This window comes from Schistocerca gregaria, chromosome 7 (genome assembly GCF_023897955.1).
Source record: "Schistocerca gregaria isolate iqSchGreg1 chromosome 7, iqSchGreg1.2, whole genome shotgun sequence".
Classification (NCBI taxonomy): Eukaryota; Metazoa; Arthropoda; class Insecta; order Orthoptera; family Acrididae; genus Schistocerca; species Schistocerca gregaria.
In genome coordinates, this window is record NC_064926.1 from 63491382 (window position 1) to 63515429 (window position 24048).

The 24048-nt window shown below is 43.6% G+C and overlaps 1 protein-coding gene across 1 annotated transcript in view; it reads right to left on the minus strand.

Annotated features, from left to right (window-relative positions):
• The window catches only part of LOC126282077 (lipase 3-like), a 191985-nt gene that overhangs the window by 35288 nt on the left and 132649 nt on the right, over nucleotides 1-24048 (minus strand). Inside the window, exons 5-6 of the mRNA XM_049981532.1 lie at nucleotides 11494-11652; nucleotides 3207-3291 (exon numbers count right to left, since the gene is read on the minus strand). Coding sequence (XP_049837489.1) covers nucleotides 3207-3291; nucleotides 11494-11652 — 244 coding nt within the window. The remainder of the gene's footprint in view (nucleotides 1-3206; nucleotides 3292-11493; nucleotides 11653-24048) is intronic.

Consider the following 24048-nt stretch of genomic DNA (forward strand, 5'->3'; position numbering starts at 1 on the left):
TCATTAAACTAGCATATATGACTATCTTGATGAGACAGTCTTCACTGTAAGTCAGACATATTTGCACATGAGGTTACTGAATAAGCAATGAAGCTGAACAAAAAGAAAAATTTCTGTGGTGGTAGGAAGTCAAATTATTTTGGGAGTAAAGACTAGAACCTTCACATGCTATCACAGTATCTACAAAACTTGTAACTGAATTGACAGTTATTTGGTAAGGAGGGTGCAGCATGTTATTTTGGATGCAGAGTCATCATCAGATATAGAAGTTACATGAAGTATTCCAAATAAGTGTATTGAGGCTCTTACTGTTCATGTTGTACAAGGAATAGTCAGATAAAAACAAGACACATAGAAAAAAGTAAGTAAATTGTTTTCAGCTTTTGCATATAGGTCTACTGCAGGGATGTGAGCAATGAGGCAAGAGTTTGGGAGCAGATATGGAGTGGGGATGGACAAGGATATTTTGTAGGTGCAGTTGGTGGTGGAATACCACTGTGGGATGGGTGTAGATGATAGTGGGTAGGATATTCTTCACTTCAGGCCATGATGAGAGGTAGTTGAAACTCTGGTAGACAATGTGTTTCAGTTGCTCCAGTCCTGGGTGTTGCTGCTTCAAAAGACAAGTGCTCCTCTGTGGCCAGTTAGTTGGCATGTTGGAGGTAGTAAGTGATAGGAGAGACAAAGCATGGGAGATTTGTTTCATGTCAAGGTTGGGAGGGTAATTTCGGTCTGTGAAGGTCACAGTGAGACCTGTGGCATATTTGAAGAGGACTGATTGTCATCACAGATGTGATGACCACAGGTGTTTAGGTTGTGTGGAAGGGACTTCTTGCAATGGAGTGGGTGCCAGCAGTCAAAGGGAAGATATTGTTGATTGTTGGTAGGTTTGATGCAGTTGGAGATACTGATGTATTGATGTGGTCAACATCAAGGAAGGTGGCTTGTTGGGTCGAGGGGGATCAGGCAAAGAGAATGGGGAAGAAGATGTTGAGTTTCTGGGGAAGTGCAGATCTCACCCTCAGTCCAGATCACAAAGATGTCATCAATGAATATGAACCAGGGTGATTATGAATAATTATTCTGGGTGGCCTATGAAAAGGCTTGCATAGGGTGCTGCCATGTTGGTTCCCATTGCTGCACCATGGATTTGTTCATAGGTGATGCCTTCATAAACGAAGTGATTGTAGGTGAGGATATAATTGGTCATGATGGTCAGGAAGGAGGTAGTAGGTTTTCAGTCAGTCAGGCATTGGGGAACGTATTGTTCAATAGTGACAAGGCCACGAGCAAGCAATCCCTCTCCAAATGCACCAAAGGTCTCTCTGATGCATTCACAGATTGAAATTACCCTCCTAATCTCACCCAGAAACAAATCTCCTTAGTTTACAATAATGATTATGAGAACGGACTTAAATTGCACTTAAATTGTTATTTATTGGTAACCAGTTTTGGACTACTTGTCTATTATCAACTCAGCCATAAAAGTATGTCTTGTGTTACACCAATGTTAGCTAATTTTCCACATGCATAATGCAAGACATACATTTAAGATGGGTTTCATAATGGTTATCATAATCACAAAAAAATTTGTGGAACCATCCAGCCCCAGAATGCTGTAGATATGGAATATCTCCTGTCCTTTCTCTCCCACCTCACACCCCCATCTGCCGACAAGGAGGACTCTCATTATTCTCCACATCCTTCCCACAGTGGTATTCTGCTACCCAACAAATCTGCACAACATCCTTGTGCATCCCTATTCTCCCCCTTCTCCCAAGTGCTTGCCTTGTAGCTCATATGCCTGCAATAGACCTATGTGCAAGACAAGATCAGTCTCACACAACCTCCCACTACCACCTAGTCCAGCTCCATCAAGGCATCTTCATACCCTTCAGAGGCAGGTGTACCTATGAAAGCAGCCATGTGATCTACAAACTAAGCTGTAACCCCTGAGTTACATTCTACATGGGCATGAGAACTAACAAGCTGCATTGATGGGATACTGAGAAAATGCAATCAGCCTGCAATGAAGATTGCATACAAAATATTTGTGCAAATCATCTGAGAAGTGTGGGGGAATTGTACAAATGGTACTAACAGGTTATATTGAACACATACAATGAAGGACAGTACACATGGGCACAGGTTTGTTTTACTGATGGGAGAGTGTTTTGGAGACACTGAGAAACATGAACTGACAGACACCTAAAGACAGACACCTTCTACTCTGTGGAAGCTTACTAAAAAGATTTCAAGAATGAGTATTAAGTGAGGAATGTAGGAATACACTATAATATCCTATATATTGCCAGCACATTACAGTGCACACAGGGGCTTTTCAGGAGTAATTTTTACCAAGCTTCAAATGGAACAGGAATAAACCTTAATAGATTGTACAGTGGGTAGTGCTCTCTTCCAAGCATTTCTCAGTGGTTTGCAGAATATAGATGTAGCTGTAGATGAGAAGAAATGTAAACCTTCCAATGGAAGATGGCTTTGTGACATTAGAAAGAACATGGGTGTATATTACTGAAGACATGGAAAGGCCTGGATGAGACCTTTATCCAGCTGGGGATCTCAGTCCCTGTTTCATCCTTGAAGAAGATGAATTGAGCGAAATTTTGTAGACAACCATAAACTGGAAAAGAACCATTGCGTAGCTGTGGTCATAAATTGGCAGCCATCCAGAGAAGATAGTATGGTAATTAGACTGGTATATACACATGTTTGGGTGTGTTTAGCAGTGTGGTTTTGACTAACTAAACTGCTGCTGTACTTGCTGGAATAAAAGTTTAGTCATGCTCTTTGTATAGGGAAAGTGCAAGCTAGTTCTAAAACAAAATTGCAGTTAGTTATTTCCAGCAATGGAAAACAAAATTTGAGCCTGATAAATTAATGAGTGTTAAGTTAAGTGAGTTTCATTTTTTTTAAAAATAAGGTCTCTAAAATCTACTGCAAACCCTTTGTGTGAGATGTGCTGAAGGAGAAGCTAAATTACTATTCCACATAACATATACAAATGCTCTAACTTTTGTATGCCAGTAAAAATTCTAACAAAATTGAAAAATTAGAAGCAGGCTAACAGTTTAAGGAACAAAAAGCAGGCAGTGCAGAGTCATTATTATGGAGGCATGTTCTCATAATGAATAATTAGCATCTGAGCAAATGCAGCAGACTTCTGTCACTGACTATTGGAACCTCACCTGAATTGATCTCCTGTGCGTAGTGAGCTAGAGTCTTTGTGGAGGAACCTGATGGGCTGTGGCTCAGCAGCACAGGCAGCATGGTCTAAAACAGAAAAAAAGTATGCTTTGAATTTGAATGTGAAAAAGAATAGAGGAAGAAATCAAAGGCACCACTTAGCATGGAAATCAAAGGTAGCATATACTACGATATACAAATGCCGAAAGAGATATTCGTTTGAATTATGTATTGTATGATTTTCACATAGATGCATGATCATGTGAAATAAAAATATGAATGCAGTGAAAAGTTTGGTGGTGAGTGACCATTAGCTTGTTCATTGATTATGTATTATTCTTATTTAAATTTACACTGCCTTCATGATGAAATTACAATCTGTATCCTTGAAGTTCTTCTTTTTCTTGTACCTTTGTCCAGCATTTGTGCAAGTTTGGCACTATAATCAATGGGTTTCACAAGGTTAATTTAAGGAGTGGCTGCCCTATCCTGCTGCCACACTTTTACCCCCACCACCAGGACAGAATGTGTGTATAGTGACTCATGTAAGACTCCACATGGCTCACAGTTGTATGACATGCCACAAAAGTCACAAGATGCTAGCACCGGCAGAGGCCTCCACTTTCAGATGCTTGTGCAGTCTCTCCATAGTGCACCCTAGTGGTTGGCCAGCAGCTTAAAGAGTCAGGCTTGACCATCCTTGCTCTCAGTCATTTGTTGACATTCTGCCTATGTGTGCACCAGTATTCTTGAAGTAATAAAGTGTTGTGTTTTTTTATTATATACCTGTTCATTTAGTGATAACACATGGACCATGAGTAGGGTCTTTTATCATGTGTTTTGTTGTGTAGTTGTTTTATGCATTGGTTGTGACATTTTTCTTGTCATGACGTGGAGACTCTGCTTCAAACGTTGGTGCAACAACAGAGGGAACTTCTTACAGTTATGCGACAGGCTGAGTGGGCATTTCTCTCTTTTCCTTTTTATTTGGCTATGTTCCTTCCTCCATTCTTGCTGTTTGATGAGGCAACAGAAAATTAGGAAGTGTACAAATTCTGGCTACAGGAACATTTCAATGCCTTTCACTTTACATAAGTGGAGGTGTGTCATGACAGTTTTTGTCATGTATTCCTCCTGCGGTGTATCCGGTATCAGGTGTTTCATCAGTTGGCCCTGTTACAGGAAACTTCTTGTTTGCCTTTTGACAGTTTTTGCTTGTCATTGTCTTCCTATTATCACCATTACCTGCACATTGTGGCCACCAGAGTTGAATTCTACCAATGCAAGAAATAGCTTCATCAGTCTTAACGTGCTTCGGCTGTGACTCTTCATAGCCTAAGTTGCAAGTGCCAATCTGACAGCTTCCAAGCAGCATGTTAACAGCATACCAACTTCTGCTCCCTGTTGCCATCATGTGCTTCTTGTTTCACCCAACATGATAGATCAGAATGTCCCCAGCATTGGGCCATCTCTCATTAGTGTCAGAAGAATGGCCACACTGCAGCAGTCTGCCACTCAATGGCACAGAATGCAGTATCAGAGAACATGGGTATGGATATCCAGCAAGTGGCATTGTCAAGTCCAATTTCCAATAAGGGATCCAACAAACTGTTTCTCGAGGTCTTGGTTGTCTCATGGCATCTGTACCTGCAGATGGACAAGGGTGCAGGAGTTTCCCTGCTTAATGCCCAAACATATCCAGATCTCACCTCCCCTGTGCTGTTGCTGGTAATCAGGTGCCTATGGGGATCTGGTAAACACCAAATCCCCTTGCTTGGTCAATTCAGAAATGATGTTGCCTGTAGATGAATAATGTGGCCTAATACTTTTATTGTTGTTCAAGATGCTAGCTCAGTAAACCTTTTTGGGGTCGATGTTTTTAAGGTCTTTAGCTTTTCAGTCACAGACTCCATACAGTTGGTCTGTGCTGGTGTCTGCTATCAGTCTTTGGAATCTCCACGCTCTGAATTCCAGGATAGTTTTGTGGAAGGCCTAGGGTGTACCACAGACTTTAAAGTCCTCAAAACCTTTAAACAGGCCTAGATTTTTTCTTGCTTGCTAGATCCTGATAGCCCTTCACTCCCAAGCCAAGAGGGAGCTGGATTGGTTCGGGTCTCTTAGGGCTGTGGTTTCCATTTCCTGTAATGAATGGGCCATGCCTTTTGTTATGATGATGAAATCATGTGGTAGACTGAGAGTTTGTAAATGATTTTCAGGCACCATGCATTCACAGACCATGGTCGACACAAACTCATTGCTATATCTGGAAGAGCTGTTTGTATGCTTAACAGGGTGTCAGTTCTTCTCCAAATTTGATCTTCCCAAAGCATATAACCAGTTACCCATGGATGAGGAGTCAAAATGTATCATGTTCCTTAATATACCTTTACGCCTGCATCGATAGTAATAGCTAATGACTGATAAGGCAAGTAGCCCTACAATTATTCAAAGCTATCTGGAACAGGTCATGTCCATTATTCTGCACTGTTTCAACTAACTACATGACATTGTTGTTACTGGTACAAGCAACCATCTGCAGACTATCTGGGCCCTTTTTGAAAAACTTTCGGTCTGCATTGAAATCTACAGAAATCTAATTTTTTCCAACACTCTCTTGAGTATTTGGGCCACACCATATCATGGCAGAGTGTCAAACCCTTATCAAGTCTGGTCAAGGACATTATGGACCTACCCCATCCCTCACCATTGCATGAACTGCAGGCATTTTTCCTGAGGTATTCATCGTTGCACATCCTCTCTACCTTCTTCTCTGCAATGGTGCTTCCTTTGTCTGGTCTCCCACGTGTGACCAGGACTTTTCCAAGCTGCAGGATCACTTTAGCTTGGGAGCATGTCTAGCTACTTTTGATCCTAACAAATGATTGGTTTTGGCTATGAGTGTCTTGCAGTATGGTGTTAAGGTGGTTCTCACTCATCAGAATGTAGACAGCTCGGAGTAAACAGTCCAGCAAAGGTCCATTACCCTCAGATCAAAAAGGACACACACCAAATTCATGTGATGTGTTCTTACATGGCACCGAATTTCAACCCACTATGGACCACAAGCCATTAGATTCATTATTGAGTCCATCGGATGGGCACATGATAAGCTGATCCGTAGGTTGCGGCGGTGGGTCTTGTTTCTCTTTAGATGCTACTATGACATTGATTTTCGCCCTACTGGGCACTATTTCGATGCGAATGACTCATGCAGGCTGCCCTTGTGTCTAGAACCCAAGTTTGATCGAGAGGAGCTCTTATGTTTTCGTTTGGATGTCGACTCCTGATACATGGTTTTCTAGTCACTCCTGGGTCGCCAAGGCCACCACGTCTGACTTCATCCTGAAGTAGGCCATCCACCTGGTCCAGCAATGTTGGTCATCTTGTTCTCTGTGTCACACTTCTGATATGCTTTGTAACTACTTTGTCTTGCGCCATTGTCTCTTGGTATTAGACAAGGCTCTCTTCCTCTCCAAGGATGATGCAGCTCCCAGGGTGGTCATTCCCAGGAGTCTGTGGTGGGTGTCTTACAGCTGTTGCATAAGGGTTAGTGGGGTGTTTTCTGCACCACAGCATTGGCTTGCAGACATGTACTGTCCCAGCATTGACCGAGAGAAGGAGCATTTGGTTCCTGTGTGACCTCACTCCCCTTATCAACAGGTTGCTCCCAAGGCATTGTTTCTCCAGGGCATCCACCAAACCAGCCCTAACAACGCATCCATAAGGATTTTGTGGGTGTGTTTCTGAATGTGTTGTGGCTGATTGTCATGACACATTTCCACGTTTTCCACATGTGAGCTGGTGCTCCTTAGCCACTATTCAAGTTACTATTCAGGCACTTTCAAAAAAATTATCTGTGGAAGGTATCCCAGTTACTCTCGTTTCTGACAATGGACCTCAGTTCCTGTCCCAGGTATTTCACGATTTCTGTGTGTGGTTGGGCATTCTCCGTGTTCACTCCCCTCTCTTTCACACTCAATCTAACAGGGAGGTCAAGCACATGATTTGCACCTTTTAAGACCCAAGTGGAAAAGTACCTGCAGGACATTCCCCCTGTGGAGGTGTTACTGTTTATTTTTACAGCCTACCAGAAGACTGCTGTTGTTTTCCATAGCCCTGCCAAGCTTCTCCAAGGGTGCCAGCTGTGAATGCTGCTCCACCTTTTCCATTTGGGATCTCATCCACCATTGTGTTCCACTGTAGTTTTCTGCCAGCTACACAAGTCTAGGTGAGTGGTTTGGTTGGCATCTGTGCTGGTTGCTGGCAATGACTGTGTGTCTGAATAGCTGCCATGTCTGCACCATCTCTGAAGATCAGGTCTGGTGCCATAAAAATCAGCTCCAAGTCTTGATGGGCACCCATACACTCATCCTGGCTACACTACCACCTTTGTCAGTGCCCTGGTCACTGGATGCAGCCCACCGGATAGTGCTGCAGCCCCAATTCTCACTTGCATCAGTGCCACACAATAAGGCTACTATGATACAGCCTCCAGCAACACCTCGGGTGCCCCTCTAGGCGGTGGATATGGCCCTCGCCAATTCATTGTCTCCTATGTGGTCTCATCCTGTGGTGGATTCACCTCCACCTCGCCCACTGCCGCTGGACATCGTCACAGATCCCTGACTGGATTACCCATTGCTGTTCATGTCGCCTCATTCTCCCACAGGGGGGTGTTAGTGTGCTCCTCAAGCTGGCCACTTTAGCCCAAATTGTAATGTCTCTGCTGACTGAGAGCTGCCCTTCTCCCTTGCCTCCAAGGCCTCCATTGACCCAGGGGGCATTTCCACATTGCATTCATCCACTCTTGCCTGGGAACCATGACGCTCCACCCCCAAGGGAGGAGAGGTCTGGTGACCTATGTAAGATTCCATATACACAATCCAGGCACCTCAGACACCTCAAGATATAAGACTCAGGAGAGCCCTCCACTCTTTGATGCAAGTGTAGCCTCTCCTTAGTCCACTCTACTGGCTGGCCCAATGCTGACAGAGTTGTGTCCAGCCCACCTCGCTCTCAGTCATGTGTTGACATTCAGCCTATGTGTCTCAGACTAGTAGCGCAGCCTCTCCATGGCAAGTGTTTTCCTGTAACAGTATACTTGAAGTAATAAAGTGTTGCGCTTGTTATAGTCAGAACAATGGGTACCCCAACTCTCTAAGTGCAGTGTTATTCATGTGAATAATTTGAAAGTATTCTAAATATTTGTGAATCATGTAACTGAAGTGGGAGTTGGGAAGCAGCTGAGTGTCTAGTCGGACATGGGAAACCCAAGCATCATTAATCCACTGGGCAGATTTGATCCAGGGTGAGTGAACTTCCCTGTCCTGGACTGATGCTTTAACATACATGGCTATCCAGCTGGATATGATCTTGATGTTCCATGGTACAGATATTCTATATATTTGAAATGTTATTAGTCACAACAAAATATTTAATTTTTTGTGGTGACGACAAATCAGTTATGCACTTTCACAGTAAAGTGAGAAGGTTATATAAGTTCTCATGCTGTGTAAGTATTGTTGTGGGAGGAATTACAGAAAATGATGTTACAGTGAGGCAGTGCATCATAGGAATGAAACAGCGTCTCATAGTTTGACTATAATTCATACTGAATAATTATTTTCAAAAAATAGCTAGTAACTGCTAAATTAATAAACCAGCAAAATTGAAAAAAAAAAAAATTACAGAAAATTTTTTGAATAATGTGAAAATTTTATACTGCCCTCAGGAGAGTGCTGTTTACTGATGGCATTGCATCAGCAGTTAATGGGAAATGAAATTGCTTCTACAGAAAACAAATAACAGATAATGAAGTCAAAACAGTGGAATGGTTGATATTTATCACAATGTTTAGTACCACAATGTTTTTATATTCTCCTGGAATTGCATGAAGTAAGTTGTTTGCAGTACGCAAAAGGGCAGACTGTTCTGTATAACTTACAGTGCCAAACAGAAAAAAAGTGTGTATGAAACAGTGAGCATACAAGACAGCACATGCAGTCAAGCAAGCAAATCAAATAATTATGAGATAAAGATATGATGTAAATGGTACTACAAAATAACAGTGTGATAAATATAGGTCATTAACAAATAACAACAACCAAAGGCTGTTCAAAAAAAAACTTAGTGATTCTAAGTGTCTTACATACATTTTCTTGCTAAGAACTTTACATTATTATAGAACTCTCTAAAAAGTGACCGATGATAAGTGGGTCTCATGCAACATGGACACTCTAAACGTTTTGCAAACAATTCAAGTATCAAATTGAGATATTCAACAAGTGGGCACTCTGTCCATGTAAACATGAGATAATGGTGCAAAATTTGCGTTGTTTTAGCGTTTGTAACGTGAAGGTACAGTATTGACGGCACAGCAAATATTAGGCGTATGTTACTGCACCTCTTCTTTCCGGAGCTTTCAATTCCTGTTAAGAAAGATCATTACCCTATGTAAGAGATCCATGCTTAGCTTAATAACTCGCTGCATTAAGAAAGCTACAGTCATTCAGCATGTAGCAAAATAATTACCCATTGGTGTATTGATAGATACAAGCTTTCAATATCTGGAATCATTTACAAAACGTTAAGGGAGTACACAATTATTGAACACCCAATACAGGTGATTATGAACAGTAGGGAGTAACTGTGGAATGATCCATAAGATGGTAAGTAAAAAATAAGCTTTACTGAGCATATGTCCATAAATCTATAGTTTCCATACCAGCAGCTACTTTATTCATAGTATGCAGCACACTGCAAGTATATTTTGATGAACAATATTTCCATTCCCGAGCCAAAAAATGGTACTATTTCTCATGATGGCAGTGGTACTCTCCATTAGGAAGAAGTTAGTTGAGACTTAATATCTAGATCTGAAACAGACTATCTGATGTGTCCTGTGCTGATTGAAGTGCAATGAGAACACAGCCTAGATAAGCAATGTACAGCATCTTTATTAATAAATGCATCAACCATAAACTCCTCTTTGGAGAAAAGTTAATCACTTACAATAGTTTGTTAAGGTCTGCAATCAGCACTGAAATGCAGAAGTTCGAAATTAGACTTAAGGTCTTAATGATGAAATAGTCAAAGTCTCATATAAACTTGGTCGCAGAGCAAGATAGTGTGTAATGTCCATTTGATGTACGAAGATAAGCTTGACGGCTGATACCCAAATTCTGGTCATTTGCAATGCAGAGGCCAAGTCATGGTGGTGTGGTGACTCCTGCAGTCAGTAGTGGCACGGCGTAGTATGTAGCGAAAATTCTGTATGAGACATTGATTGAAGAACAGTAGGTGCAGTCAGCTCTTGGCCCTCAGCTCTGCGGAAGACTGTCTTGGAGTATTTTTTTTTCTTTATTGTGATTTCATTTCCCTGCTCCATATGGACAGGAGGGGGCTGGCAGTGGCACAATCCACCGCTCTTTAGCCAAGTGGGACAGTCAACAAAAAGATAAAAAACGATACATAGAGAGGGTAGATTAGATTGGCAGGAAGACAGTGTCATCAGCATACAGGTGGTGAACGGGGAGGGGGGGGGAGGTTTGGGCATATCTGCAGTTTACAGGAGATAGAGGAGAGGGGAAAGGACGGAGCATCAGGGTGCCAGCAGTGGGGTAAAACATATGGGAGTTGGTATCGTCTGGATTGTAGTAGTGTTGCACCACCCTAAATACGTAGGCTCCATAGAGGAGCCATTGCAGTCACGTGGCCTCGGGAAGCAAACAGGTCTGTTAGGTCAGCGACTTCTAGCAGCACTGCTGCCTGGTGTGAGCCTGATTGAAATTGTATCCTTTGCTCGTGTAAGCCCTTCCGCCTTGGGCCGCGCCTGAAATGTAGTTGCAGGGTGGCCAGGAGAATACTCGTACACCACACTGTCCTAGAGAGATGCCGAAGTACTTGGCGTCAGAGTATTAAGACGACTGACGCACAGTGATTCACATTCAACCTTCAAACCGGAATTCTGTCGAATATTTTCAGTTCACTTGTCTCTTCCTTTATAAAATGTTTCCTGTGAAGAGTACCACTGGAGTTGTTGGGCATGGTAAAATTGTGTTTCTACTCGCACATCTACGGTACTGAAAAACTACACAAAAGTTGCTATATTTCTATCAGAGTTGGCCAAGCTCTACCAGCTATTGCCTAGACTGTAAGCCGCCTTTCTATTGTTTGTTATACGAATCAACAGCTTACATATACGGCATACGCACCTAATGCCACAAGTGAGGGCACGCAGAAAACGACAGAGGACCTCCGTAACATGTGACACAGTATGCACGAACTTACCATGTTGAACTGTTTTTCGTCGAATCCGACCAGAGTGAACATGGCATTTTCACACACATGTTCTTCGACGGTCGTCAACTCACAGGCGACCTTTGCGAGGAATCGAAGGGCTTTGCTTTGTGGTAGAAACTCGTCATGCCCGAAGAGATGCATAAAGAACTGAAACAATCATATGAAAATGATTAGTATCCAAAGCAATTGAAATGGAGCTGTTTTCAAGTTTCATACATTTGACAAAGAAACCGAAACGATTTTGAGGTTATGGAAAAATACACTGTAAATAACAGCAACAAAACTTTTCAGTTAATATTTAAAATCATAGTAATACTAGTGATTATTTGCTCGTATGTAATCAATAACTCAATTCAGCAAAGAACTTTAATGATTAATAACTGTTGTGTTGGCAGTTGTGGTGTTCCCCCCCCCCCCCCCCTCCCCCGCCGCCCTCACCGACGCTCCTTTCCCAGGACAAACTTCTGCGGCCACTCAAACCCATCTCCAAAAAGGAACGCAGTCATCAGTTCTTTTTACATAAAGCCACTTATTGAACGTTAAAGAAGGCAAACTGAGAACATGTTTTTGATTCGCAGACCAAGAGAAACAAAATTTGTTAAACTGAAACTTCCTGGCAGATTAAAACTGTGTGCCCGACCGAGACTCGAACTCGAGACCTTTGCCTTTCGCGGGCAAGTGCTCTACCATCTGAGCTACCCAAGCACGACTCACGTCCAGTACTCACAGCTTTACTTCTGCCAGTATCCGTCTCCTACCTTCCAAACTTTACAGAAGCTCTCCGGCGAACCTTGCGGAATTAGCACTCCTGAAAGAAAGGATATTGTGGAGACGTGGCTTAGCCACAGCCTGGGGGATGTTTCCAGAATGAGATTTTAACTCTGCAGCGGAGTGTGCGCTGATATGAAACTTCCTGGCAGATTAAAACTGTGTACCCGACCGAGACTCGAACTCGTGACTTTTGCCTTTCATGGGCAAGTGCTCAACCAACTGAGCTGCCGAAGCACGACCCACGCCCGCTCCTCACAGCTTTACTTCACTCACTCACTTGACTCACTAACTAGTCAATTAGAGCACTTGCCCGAGAAAGGCAAAGGTCCCGAGTTCGAGTCTCGGTCGGGCACACAGTTTTAATCTGCCAGGAAGTTTCATATCAGCGCACACTCCGCTGCAGAGTGAAAACCTCATACTGAAAAATTTATTGTACTGTCTTAATTTGATGTGGCCCATTCAAAACAAATACACTGTACGGCAGATTATCCAAGGCCTTTTATAAAATACGACCCTGATGGTGCGATATCTGTTTACAGGATAATCCATTGTTTAAATTTTGTAGGAAAGGTGTAGCTCACACGACTGTAGTGATTTACTTTTTACTGAGTGATTTACTTCTTTGACAGACCAGACCTGTGACTTTTATCTGTCAAATATTGCTTCTTTCACCTCTGGAAATGTTTGTTAATGTGAAAAATGCGAAGTTAACATCGCCGTTCGGAATCCACGTTGAACTGCGTGTTTCCCGATATCTCACTAACTAGTCAATTTAAAGGTTGGAGGAAGGCAACGGAAAACCACATTTAATTGGGTGATGCCTAGTAAAGAACAGTTCTGTTCAAAGGATGTGTTTTCCATTGCTGAGGACATATACACTGTGAGATCATGAATCTGTGCACCTGAAACATTTGCATCTGTACTTGCTACTACACATGTACTATGTCAACCACAGTACTTTGTGCGGCAGAAAGTAAATAGTTGCGTTACCAGTTCAAGTTAAGGGAATAAAGGACATGAAGGTGCAAAATATTGACAAAATGTGGAATACAATGATAAGATAAGTGATCAAGAACTGAGAGCTATAATTTGACTGCACATTATTTTATTACTTTAGAACGTAAGTAACTTACGTAGTATATATACTGATATTAATAAAGTGTGTGAAGTTTTTACTAATATTTCACCGAGAAACTCAATGTCACGGATGCACGGGTCCTCTCGCCGGAAGTTATTAGAGTCCTCCCTTGGGCATGGGTGTGTGTGTGGCCTTAGCGTAAGTTAGTTTAAGCAGTGCATAAGTCTAGGGACCGATGATCTCAGCAGTTTGGTCCCTTAGGAATTCACACATATTTATTTACAAATATCCAGGTAAGATACATTCCTATAATTGTATTTAAGTTTTCAGTTTCTTTCACATGTCCTCTGGCCCAAAATTATATGAGAATCACATTCAACAGATCAATGGGTAAAGTTCCCTACTATTTTCATGAGGTCTGTATGACAAACTTTACACTTGCTGGCAGTGAAACATCTAACCTCGCTAGCAACACAAATTTTGAGAGGATGGTGTATTTTGCTCCAAAAATAGATTACATGTCTGTGTACTGTCATTGTTAGTAAAAACCGGAATGCAGCTCCGAATATCATTTACACAAGCTTCAGAATTTAAATTAATCCTTCAGAATATCCAAAATTTAAAAAGAATAAACTCCAGGACTCTAAATATCACAAATTCCTTGAATAAATTTAAGTGATATTGTTTCATGCGATCTTCAGAAATGTTATAATCGCGCAACAAGCACAAACATCAAAGTCGGTGCAGGAAGACGAGGCGGCGGTTCCCCTCTGAGTGAGATAAATTAGTTGACTGAGCGTATACTGATAGCAATCGGAGAAACTTGCTAACCTACACAGTCTAGAGGCACAACTCTGTATTAAATCAGAATGGTAAGTGAGAAACTAAGTGCTAATTAAAGATTGCTGTTGTAGCTAGTATGACTGAGCCTCACGTGTCTAAGGCATACTTAAGAATTTAAGAGGAGCGTTCAGTAAGTAAGGCAACACATTTCTTTCTGAAAGCAGGATGGTTTTATTCAGGATTCCAATGCTTCATATTATCCACCACTCTTTTTGCTAATCATATTTTGCAGCTAAATATCGGTTCAGGGCAAAGGCCTTGCGCCACCTTACTGGAAGGCTCTGTATGCCCGCGTGGTAAACTCTACTGCTTGACGTCGGAGCCAACGCTTTGCTACATCAATAAACGGCCTATCATCCACGTACTGCTTCCCGCGGAGTGCATCCTTCATTGGCGAAACAGACTGAAGTTGGATGGTGCGAGATCCGAGCTGTTAGAAGGACGAGGAAGAACAGTCCAATGAAGTTTTGTGAACGCCTGTGTGGTGTGCAGTCCTGTATGGGGCCTTTCGTTGATGGAGAAGGAGAGATTCGTTTGCATTTTTTGTGAAAATGAACACACTGAAGTCGTTTCTTCAGATTCCTGAGTGTAGCACTGCAGGAATCACAGCTGTGTACGCCCGGCCGGCACTGTTGACTACGGACAGGTTTGCGAGACTTTGACAACGCCTCGCCCAACGACTCACCGTGCTTTTGTTCAGTGCCACGTCTCCGTAGGCATTCTGCAAGGGCCTACGGGTGTGTGCAATGCTCTGGTTTCCCGAGAAAAGAAACCAATGACAGCTCTGTGCTTGCAACGCACTTCACTTACAGACGCCATTTTGGGGGCTTCGTATAGCGCTGCCACCTATCAGAACATCGTAAAACCATACAAGCTGAAAGGGGAATATTCCGTGACAACAAATTTCGCATTTTTCAAGCGAAACTGGCCGAGAAAAAAAGGCGTTGCGTTACTCACTGAACGCCCCTCATAGGTCAATCAAGATTTCTTTTTTAATTTCTGGTAGGCGCCAAATGTAAGGTTCACATGAAGGGCATGTCCAGGATTTTCCGGACGTTGTGCGTCAATATAATTCCGTTCCTCTCCTTATACACGTCTCTTCTTAATAATTCCTATAGGCACCGGCTAAAAATGGCTCGTTCACATGTTTTAACTCCATCGATAGGCTAAAACTGTCGCATACAGTCCTCGCCCCGCACTGCAGTATTGTAAGAACCGAATTTAGTATCTGACAGCGGTCCAGATTTCCCGCCCGGCCGGAGTATTGATCTCGACGCGCTCCAGGGGTACACGCCCGTCTGTCCAGGCAGCACACCCTCTCACGGCGACGTGAAGGGCACAAACAGTGTGCGCGGTGGGCGGGAACCCTGGCGCCATACCGCCAATAAATATCGCGGCCGACAGTGCTGTTTGCATTCAGTATTACATTACTGGCCATTAAAATTGCTACACCAAGAAGAAATGCAGATGTTAAACGTGTATTCATTGGACAAATATATTATAGTGCAACTGACGTGATTACATTTTTACACAATTTCGGTGCATAGATCCTGAGAAATCAGTACTCAGAACAACCACCTCTGGCCGTAATAATGGCCTTGATACGTCTGGGCATTGAGTCAAACAGGGCATAGATGGCGTTCACTGGTACAGCTGCCATTGCAGCTTCAACACAATGCCACAGTTCTTCATCAAGAGTAGTGACTGGCGTATTGTGACGAGCCAGTTGCTCGGCCGCCATTGACCAGACGTTTTCAGTTGGTGAGAAATCTGGAGAATGTGCTGGCCAGGACAGCAGTTGAACATTTTCTGTATCCAGAAAGGTCCGTACAGGACCTGCAACATGCGGTCGTGTGTTATCCTGCTGAAATGTAGAGTTTCGCAGGGATCGAATGAATCGTAGAGCCACGGGTCGTAACACATATGAAATGTAACGTCCACTGTTCAAAGTGCCGTCAATGCGAACAAGAGGTGACCGGGACGTGTAAGCAATGGCACCCCGTACCATCACGCCGGGTGATACGCCAGCATGGCGGTGACGAATACACGCTTTCAGTGTGCGTTCACCGCGATGTCGCCAAACATGGATGCGACCATCATGATGCTGTAAACAGAACCGGGATTCATCCGATAAAATGACATTTTGCCATTCGTGCACCCAGGTTCGTCGTTGAGTACACCGTCGCAGGCGCCCCTGTCTGTGATGCAACGTCAAGGGTAACCACAGCAATGGTCTCCGAGCTGCTAGTCCATGATGCTGGAAACGTCGTCGAACTATTCGTGCAGATGGTTGTTGTCCTGCAAACGTCCCCATCTGTTGACTCAGGGATCGAGACGTGGCTGCACGATCCGTTACAGCCATGCGGATAAGATGCCTGTCATCTCGGCTGCTAGTGATAACGAGGCCGTTGGGATCCAGCACGACGTTCCGTATTACCCTCCTGAACCCACCGATTCCATATTCTGCTACCAGTCATTGGATCTCGACCAACGCGAGCAGCAATGTCGCGATATAATAAACCGCATCCTTTATCAAAGTCGGAAACGTGATGGTATGCATTTCTCCTCCTTACACGAGGCATCACAACAACGTTTCACCAGGCAATGCTGGTCAACTGCTGTTTGTGTATGAGAAATCGGTTGTAAACTTTCCATATGTCACCACGTTGTAGGTGTCGCCACCGGCGCCAACCTTGTGTGAATGCTCTGAAAAGCTAAACATTTGCATATCACAGCATCCTCTTGCTGTCGGTTAAATTTTGCGTCTGTGGCACGTCATCTTGGTGGTGTAGCAATTTTAATGGCCAGTAGTGTAATAAAAATGGAAATTGTTACACCAGCAATCAGCAGTCATTTTTTTTATCAAAGCTTGTGGAGATGTTCAACACATGGCACATTTTATACGATTAAGCTTTCATTCAATTCGAAGGTGATGTTCCATCATCAACAATTCGAGATATGACTAGAGAGGTCAGATCCAGTTTTCAGAAAATCGGGACTAAAGAATTGTCATACGAAGTAGCCTTTTACGGTCGGTATTCACGATATTTCCGATGTTTGATTTATGGGCATAAGGCCTTTGTCCAAGCCATGACGTCACGAACAGCCCATTGCGTGGGTACATTTGCCCCTGCTCATGACGTTTTATGCAATTGGCAATTCCATAACTGGCCTTCAAAAACCATACACCATATTTTTTTTATTATCTCGGTAGCTGCACAAAAACCGTTAATCATACAGAAAATATGAATAGCTTTTTTTTGTAAGACATTTAATGTAGTTAAATTTTGTATTTAGATATGTTTTCACTAGAGGCAGTAGTTTTCGAGTTATTCAAGAAAAAGGTAAAAATGTTACCTCCAAACGTAGCTCCATTCCCACACTCAGCCCCTACCGGTAAGGATTTCTAGTATGTATTTCTGGATATTATGACCAAACGAGGCATTGCATTCGCCGAAAAATTCCCGTACAGAACATTGGTTGTGGCTAGTTACGTTTATAACGGCATAATTCACTGTAAATTTTTTTGTTTCTTTTTATTCTACTTAACGATGTTTGATTGTGAGTACCATGGAGAATGATGAATCACCTAAAACTTGCACCGCAGATATTGCGGAAATGGAAAGTACTATTTATGTGCGGTTTTCACAGAATGGATTGGCAGTTAGGACCGGTATTGTTAGCCATTAAATAGATTCTAATAATACTTAGAAAGTGTATTTATTGTGCCAACATACACCTTTTTAAACGGAACTTTAACAAGCTAATGGTAGGGTAAGTTAGAACGTCAGTGTTGTTTGTTGCAAGATTCTATGGGCTCTGAGCACTATGGGACTTAACTTCTGAGGTCATCAGTTCCCTAGAACTTAGCCGGCTGGAGTGGCCGTGCGGTTCTAGGCGCTACAGTCTGAAGCCGAGCGACCGCTCCGGTCGCAGGTTCGAATCCTGCCTCGGTCATGGATGTGTGTGATGTCCTTAGGTTAGTTAGGTTTAATTATTTCTAAGTTCTAGGCGACTGATGACCTCAGAAGTTAAGTCGCATAGTGCTCAGAGCCATTTGAACCCTAGAACTTAGAACTACTTAAACCTAACTAACCTAAGGACATCACACACATCCATGCCCGAGGCAGGATTCGAACCTGCGACCGTAGCTATCGCGCGGTTCCAGGCTGTGGCGCCTAGAACCGCTCGGCCACCCCGGCCGCTTGCAAGATTCTAGTGCGAGTCGTTTACGAGATACCGTATTTTGAAAAGTTCTCACACCGACACTTGTACAAAACGTGTGGGAGCACAAAGCAAGTGCATACACTACTTATGTGGATATCTGACCAGTATGCAGGCAATTGAGCAACGTAAGTTGTTCCAAAACGACCACCGACAGCGGCAATACTCGCTTCCAGTCTGGTATGGAACTATTGCTAGCATTTCAGCATAGATGTCCGAGCAGGCTGCAGTAACACGTCGTTGCATATCATCGGTCGCAGTTGCCATGGCCTTGTTGACAATGCCTTTCAGCTTTCCCAACAGAAAAAATTCTACAGGCGTTAAATCCGGGGAACGGTCGGCAAAGGTACAAGTCCTCTGGGTCCAATCCAACAATTTGGAAACAACTCGTGAAGACATGCTGTAGGACTTTGTGAACTACGGACTGGACAGCCATCATGTAGTACCACAGGGTCCTCCTAGGCTGCAGAGGAGCGTCCTCTGGCATCCGTGGAAGATGGTCCCTTAGGAGAGTGCGATACTTGTGCGAGTTCAGAATCCGTCTATGAAACACAGGCCTATGAGCTTTACCTGACAAAGCCAACAGTGATAGTCAACAAAGAGGGAGACGTGATAGGGCTGGAACCTCTGTTGGTGGGGATTTACCTGACTCATGTCACTTGCTTGTGCGACTGCGTGGTAGCTAACGTGCGGATCAACTGCAACAGCAGCAATAACTTTAATGTCCCCCTCTCCTGTCGTCACTTGTTTGCTTCTGTTACGTTGTCCAGGTGTTATACTATCACTTTCCGTGACCAGTTGCAGGACTTGAAAAATAATTACTGAGGTGGTTGACGTCTATTGGGACATCTTGTCGAATATACCGTACGAGAACGAACTGCATTCTTCTCACACTCTCCAAACGCCATCAGCATGTCGGTTTGTTCTTCATTGGTAAATCAAATTGTCCACTCACGACGTACTGGTTGGATTGTCGCAAGACGCAATGCTCTCAACTAACACGCGAGCACGCTGTAAGGAAACAACAGCGTCTTACATACAAACTACATAGGCTGAATAGCTCAAATAAGTGTCGGTGTGGAAACTTTTCAAAATACGATATGTCGTAAAAGGCTCTCACAAGAATCCCGCAACAAACACCACTGACGTTCTAATTTACCCTACTTTTAGTAAGTTAGTGTTAATAGGCATTGATCCATTTAAAAATGTATACGCTCATACAAAAATACACTCTCTAAGTATTATTGTAATCCGCTTATTGGCTAACAGTATGAGCCCTTGACTACCAATCCATTCTGTAAAAACCACACGTCGATAGCACTTTTCCGCAATATCTGCGGTGCACGTTTTAGGTGATTCACCCTGGATGTGGACTGAACATGGCGTATTGCACATTTAACCAACATCAAACAGAAATGTTGACGCGAAGACATGACTTATGTATGTCACTGTTGTTTACGTTTTGCGCTGACATTAACTTTAATATTACGCGTATTTATTCTTATTTCAAACATTTATTTGTTAGCGGAAGGAATAGTGTTGAATCGTTGCTGCCACATATGCAATTCGAAATTTGTTTATTAATATGCAGACGCAATGTGGGGCTACTTTCTATGACTGTATATGCAAAAATTTGTGACAAAAAAAAGTTCAAATGTGTGTGAATTCGTAAGGGACCAGACTGCTGAGGTCATCGGTCCCTAGACTTCTTGAACCACCTTATCCTAAGAACAACACACACACCCATGACAGAAGGAGCAGTCGAACCACCGATGGGAGGCACCGCACAATCCGTGATATGGGGTTTCAAACCGCGCTGCCATTCCGCGCAGCATTTGCCGGACAAATGCTTAAAAAAATTCTATAGAGTAGGAGCGTGTTAGAAATGAGTCTGTTGAATGTATATACATTTCTAGCAACTATAATCTGCAAATTAAATTGGCTCATTATCTCCGGATTATGTATTGTGCTTATTTTATAGCAGCTCTCTGTGGTATGGAGAATGAGTAGATGTGATTAGTATTTTATATGTGGTGTCTGTTCTTTCGGGCATATACGAGGGCCACTCAAAAAGAAATGCACACTACTTTTGCAAAAAAATACAGTTTTCATTCTGCATGTGTGAAAGTTTTACAGTGTGTAGATACATCCTTCCCGCTTGTTTTCAAATGTAGTTCAAGCTGTTCTCGTGAGTGGCGAAGTCACAGCATGTCTTCAAGATGGCTGCTACACTTGACGTTCGTCAGAAGCAACGTGCTGTCATAGGATTCCTGAGCCGTGAAAACGAGACAGAGGGAAACATGCACAAGAGATTGAAAAAGGTGTAAGGAGATGCTGCTGTCGATCGCAGAACAGTTAGTCGGTGGGCAAGCACGTTACGTGATGAAAGCGGGCGCGGCAATATTGAGGATTGTCCTTGCAACAGCAGGCCTCGTACTGTACACACTCCAGACAATGTGCAGTGAGTTAACGAATTAGTGACTGCTGACAGACGCATCACAGTGAACGAATTGTCACGCTATGTTGGGATAGAGGAAAGAAGTGTTTGCAGAATACTGAAAGTGTTGGCGTTAAAAAAGGTTTTTGCCAGGTGGGTTCCCAGGATGTTGACAGTGGCTCACAAAGAAACAAGAAAAACGGTATGCAGCGAACTTTTGGAACAGTACGAGAATGGTGGAGAAGAATTGTGACAGGTGATGCAACATGGCTCCATCATTTTTCACGAGGGGCGAAGAGCCAATCAATGAAGTGGCATCTTGGAAATTGACCCAAGAAAAAAAAAAATCGAAACCACATCTTCATCTGGAAAAGTTATGGCTATGGTGTTATTCGATTCCGAAGGACTCTTGCTTGTGGACATCATGCCAAGTGGAATCACCATAAATTCTGATGCATATGTGATGACACTGAAGAAACTTCAAGCTCGACTGAGTCGTATTCGACCACATCGGCAAAAGCAGGATGTTTTACTGTTGCATGACAATGCACGGCCACATGTCAGTCCAAAAACCATGGAAGCGATCACAAAAGTCGGATGGACAACACTGAAACACCCGCCTTACAGTCCTGACCTGGCTCCATGTGACTATCATCTCTTTCGGAAACTGAAAGACTCTCTTCGCGGTACAAGGTGTGAAGATGATGATTCCCTTGTGCACGCTGGCAAACAGTGGCTCCAACAGGTTAGTCCAGAATTTTACCGTGCGCGTATACAGGAGGTGGTTCCAAGATGGCGTAAGGCAGTTGAGAGGGATGGAAATTATGTGGAGAAATGAAAAGTGGTTCAAATGGCTCTGAGCACTATGGGACTTAACTGCTGGGGTCATCAGTCTCCTAGAACTTAGAACTACTTAAACCTAACTAACCTAAGGGCATCACACACATCCATGCCCGAGGCAGGATTCGAACCTGCGACCGCAGCAGTCGCGCGGTTCCGGACTGAGCGCCTTAACCGCTAGACCACCGCGGCCGGCGGAGAAATGAAAATATTGTTCCTAAAGGATGTATCTACACACTGTAAAAATTTCACACTTGTAGAACAAAAGATGGATTTAAAAAGAAATAGTGTGCATTTCTTTTGGAGTGACCATCGTATAAGTAAGGCGAGGCAGGCCAGTGATGCCTTGAGTGTAGATGCACACCACACTCGAGCTCTTACGGGAATTGACGAAATGCCGCGAGTAATGAAGATAATGGATAGGGAGACTGCGTTAAAAGTGTGTGGATAAGTTGAGATTTTGCGCAATACAGTTGAAGGATCAGTTAATCGAAACTCCATAATTGTCATCTATTCCGACGCATGAGTTTGAAATTTGGCTCAAACTTTACTCTGCAATAGTGCTGGAGCTCGGCACCCTCCGACGTCGTCCTAGGGCTAGGCTACTCATGAAGCAGCAAAATGTCGGCACATCTAAAAAAAAAGGCCCCAACTCGAAACTTCATGTGAGATGCAGCGTGAATTAATGATACCACATTGGGACCTAGTTTTATCACAATTCGGCCCAACTCCACAGCGGTCAGATGCCGTGTTACCCGCATTTCACCCCTTCTTCTGACGCCTCTGCGATGGAGGTCGGAACCGCGACACCCAGCGTTGAAATGACGCGGTGTTCATGCGGGCGGCCGCGGAAAACATTTCATATGCACCGCTGCTCAGAAGCGACACGAAAAGCCTCAGGCGGTGATACCCCTTCCCTTGGCGCGTTGATTCTCACACATATCGTGGTCAAAAATGACATTTCACAGTACGATGAGCAGCAGAACAACGTTCCCCACTGTTGCCACCCCCTGGGCGTTTCAGCCGTATGCTAAGGACGTGGTGGCGCTGCGAACCCACCGAACGTGTTCTGACCTCCTTTGAGTGTACTGCCCCCGCAATTTTTTCTCCGTTATTCAGCGTGGAGCCACTAGAGGGTGTTCAAAACCATTCGACAAAATTTGAACGTGATCAGTAGTAGCAATGGGCGTTTACGCTTTTTCAGCATTCCTGTGTAGCATCCTCATGTGGCGTGTTCATGGCGGCTGCTGCAGTCAGATGTGCCTGACGAGCGAAACTCGCCATCGGTTGATTTGTCGCCTTGTTATCAAACGTTTTGCGGTTGCCATCCGAAAGCCACTTAAACTCGGCTGCTAATAGAGTAGTTGTGCAGAATCAACTGTCAATATAGGTTGCTTCTTTACACCTCGCTGTTGTAAATGGACGTTACGCCACAACACAGACACAAATTTTAATACAACGAACAGCGTGAGAAAGAAGGCTTATTGATACGATGGTGGTTTGAACACGGTTCGCCTGCTTGGCGATCCAACAACGTGACTACTTAATCACGACGCCGTTGCTCATCGAGGCTGCTGTGTATTGTACTTCTTGTCATTTGACCGTTCAGTGTTTCTATTTTGACTTTTTCCACAGTTGAGTACACTTTCTTCCTGTTTTCATGCTGATCTGTGTTCGGGTTTTGACTGGCTGTCAATCTGTTGCGATGGGGAGTTATCCTTATGAGTAAAATGGCAAAGCGTCCCTCTATTACTCCCCCAGTTCGGCCACGCACCTTTGTTGAGCACATTACAAATGTACCTGTAAGAAAAAACGACACACATTCAGCCTAGTGGCTTCACTAGCGCCTGAGCGTTAGGCAACCCCTTCGACACCCCTTACGTGGGGTTTCCATAAACTGAGAGGGAAGAGCGGCCTCGAGACTGAATTGACGTCGAAGTTTCCGACAGTTACATTTTTAAACAGCTAAACAATAGTTCATGGATGGCACTGAGGTTGTTGCCGAACTAGAGCAGCCTTAGAGGAAACTTTTATCAAAGCACATGTTAATGCAGCAACCTGCCATGATCACGCCACAGGAGGATGTAAAACAGGAGCACTGAAAAAGGATAAACCCTCTTTGTTACTCGGGATCACTTTAAAATTTCGTTGAAGGGTTTTGAACGGTGTTTAGTGGTTCCACCTTGCATACTGGAACAAAAATTGCTGGCGCACTACGCTCCAAAGAGGTCTGATCGCGTTCAGTGTGGCTGCATCCTAACGATGTTTGTAGCGTAGAGCTGAAACGTCCAGGAGGTGGCAGCAGTGTCCAACGTTGTCGAGAACGTCGTATTGTTGGCCATCGCACTGC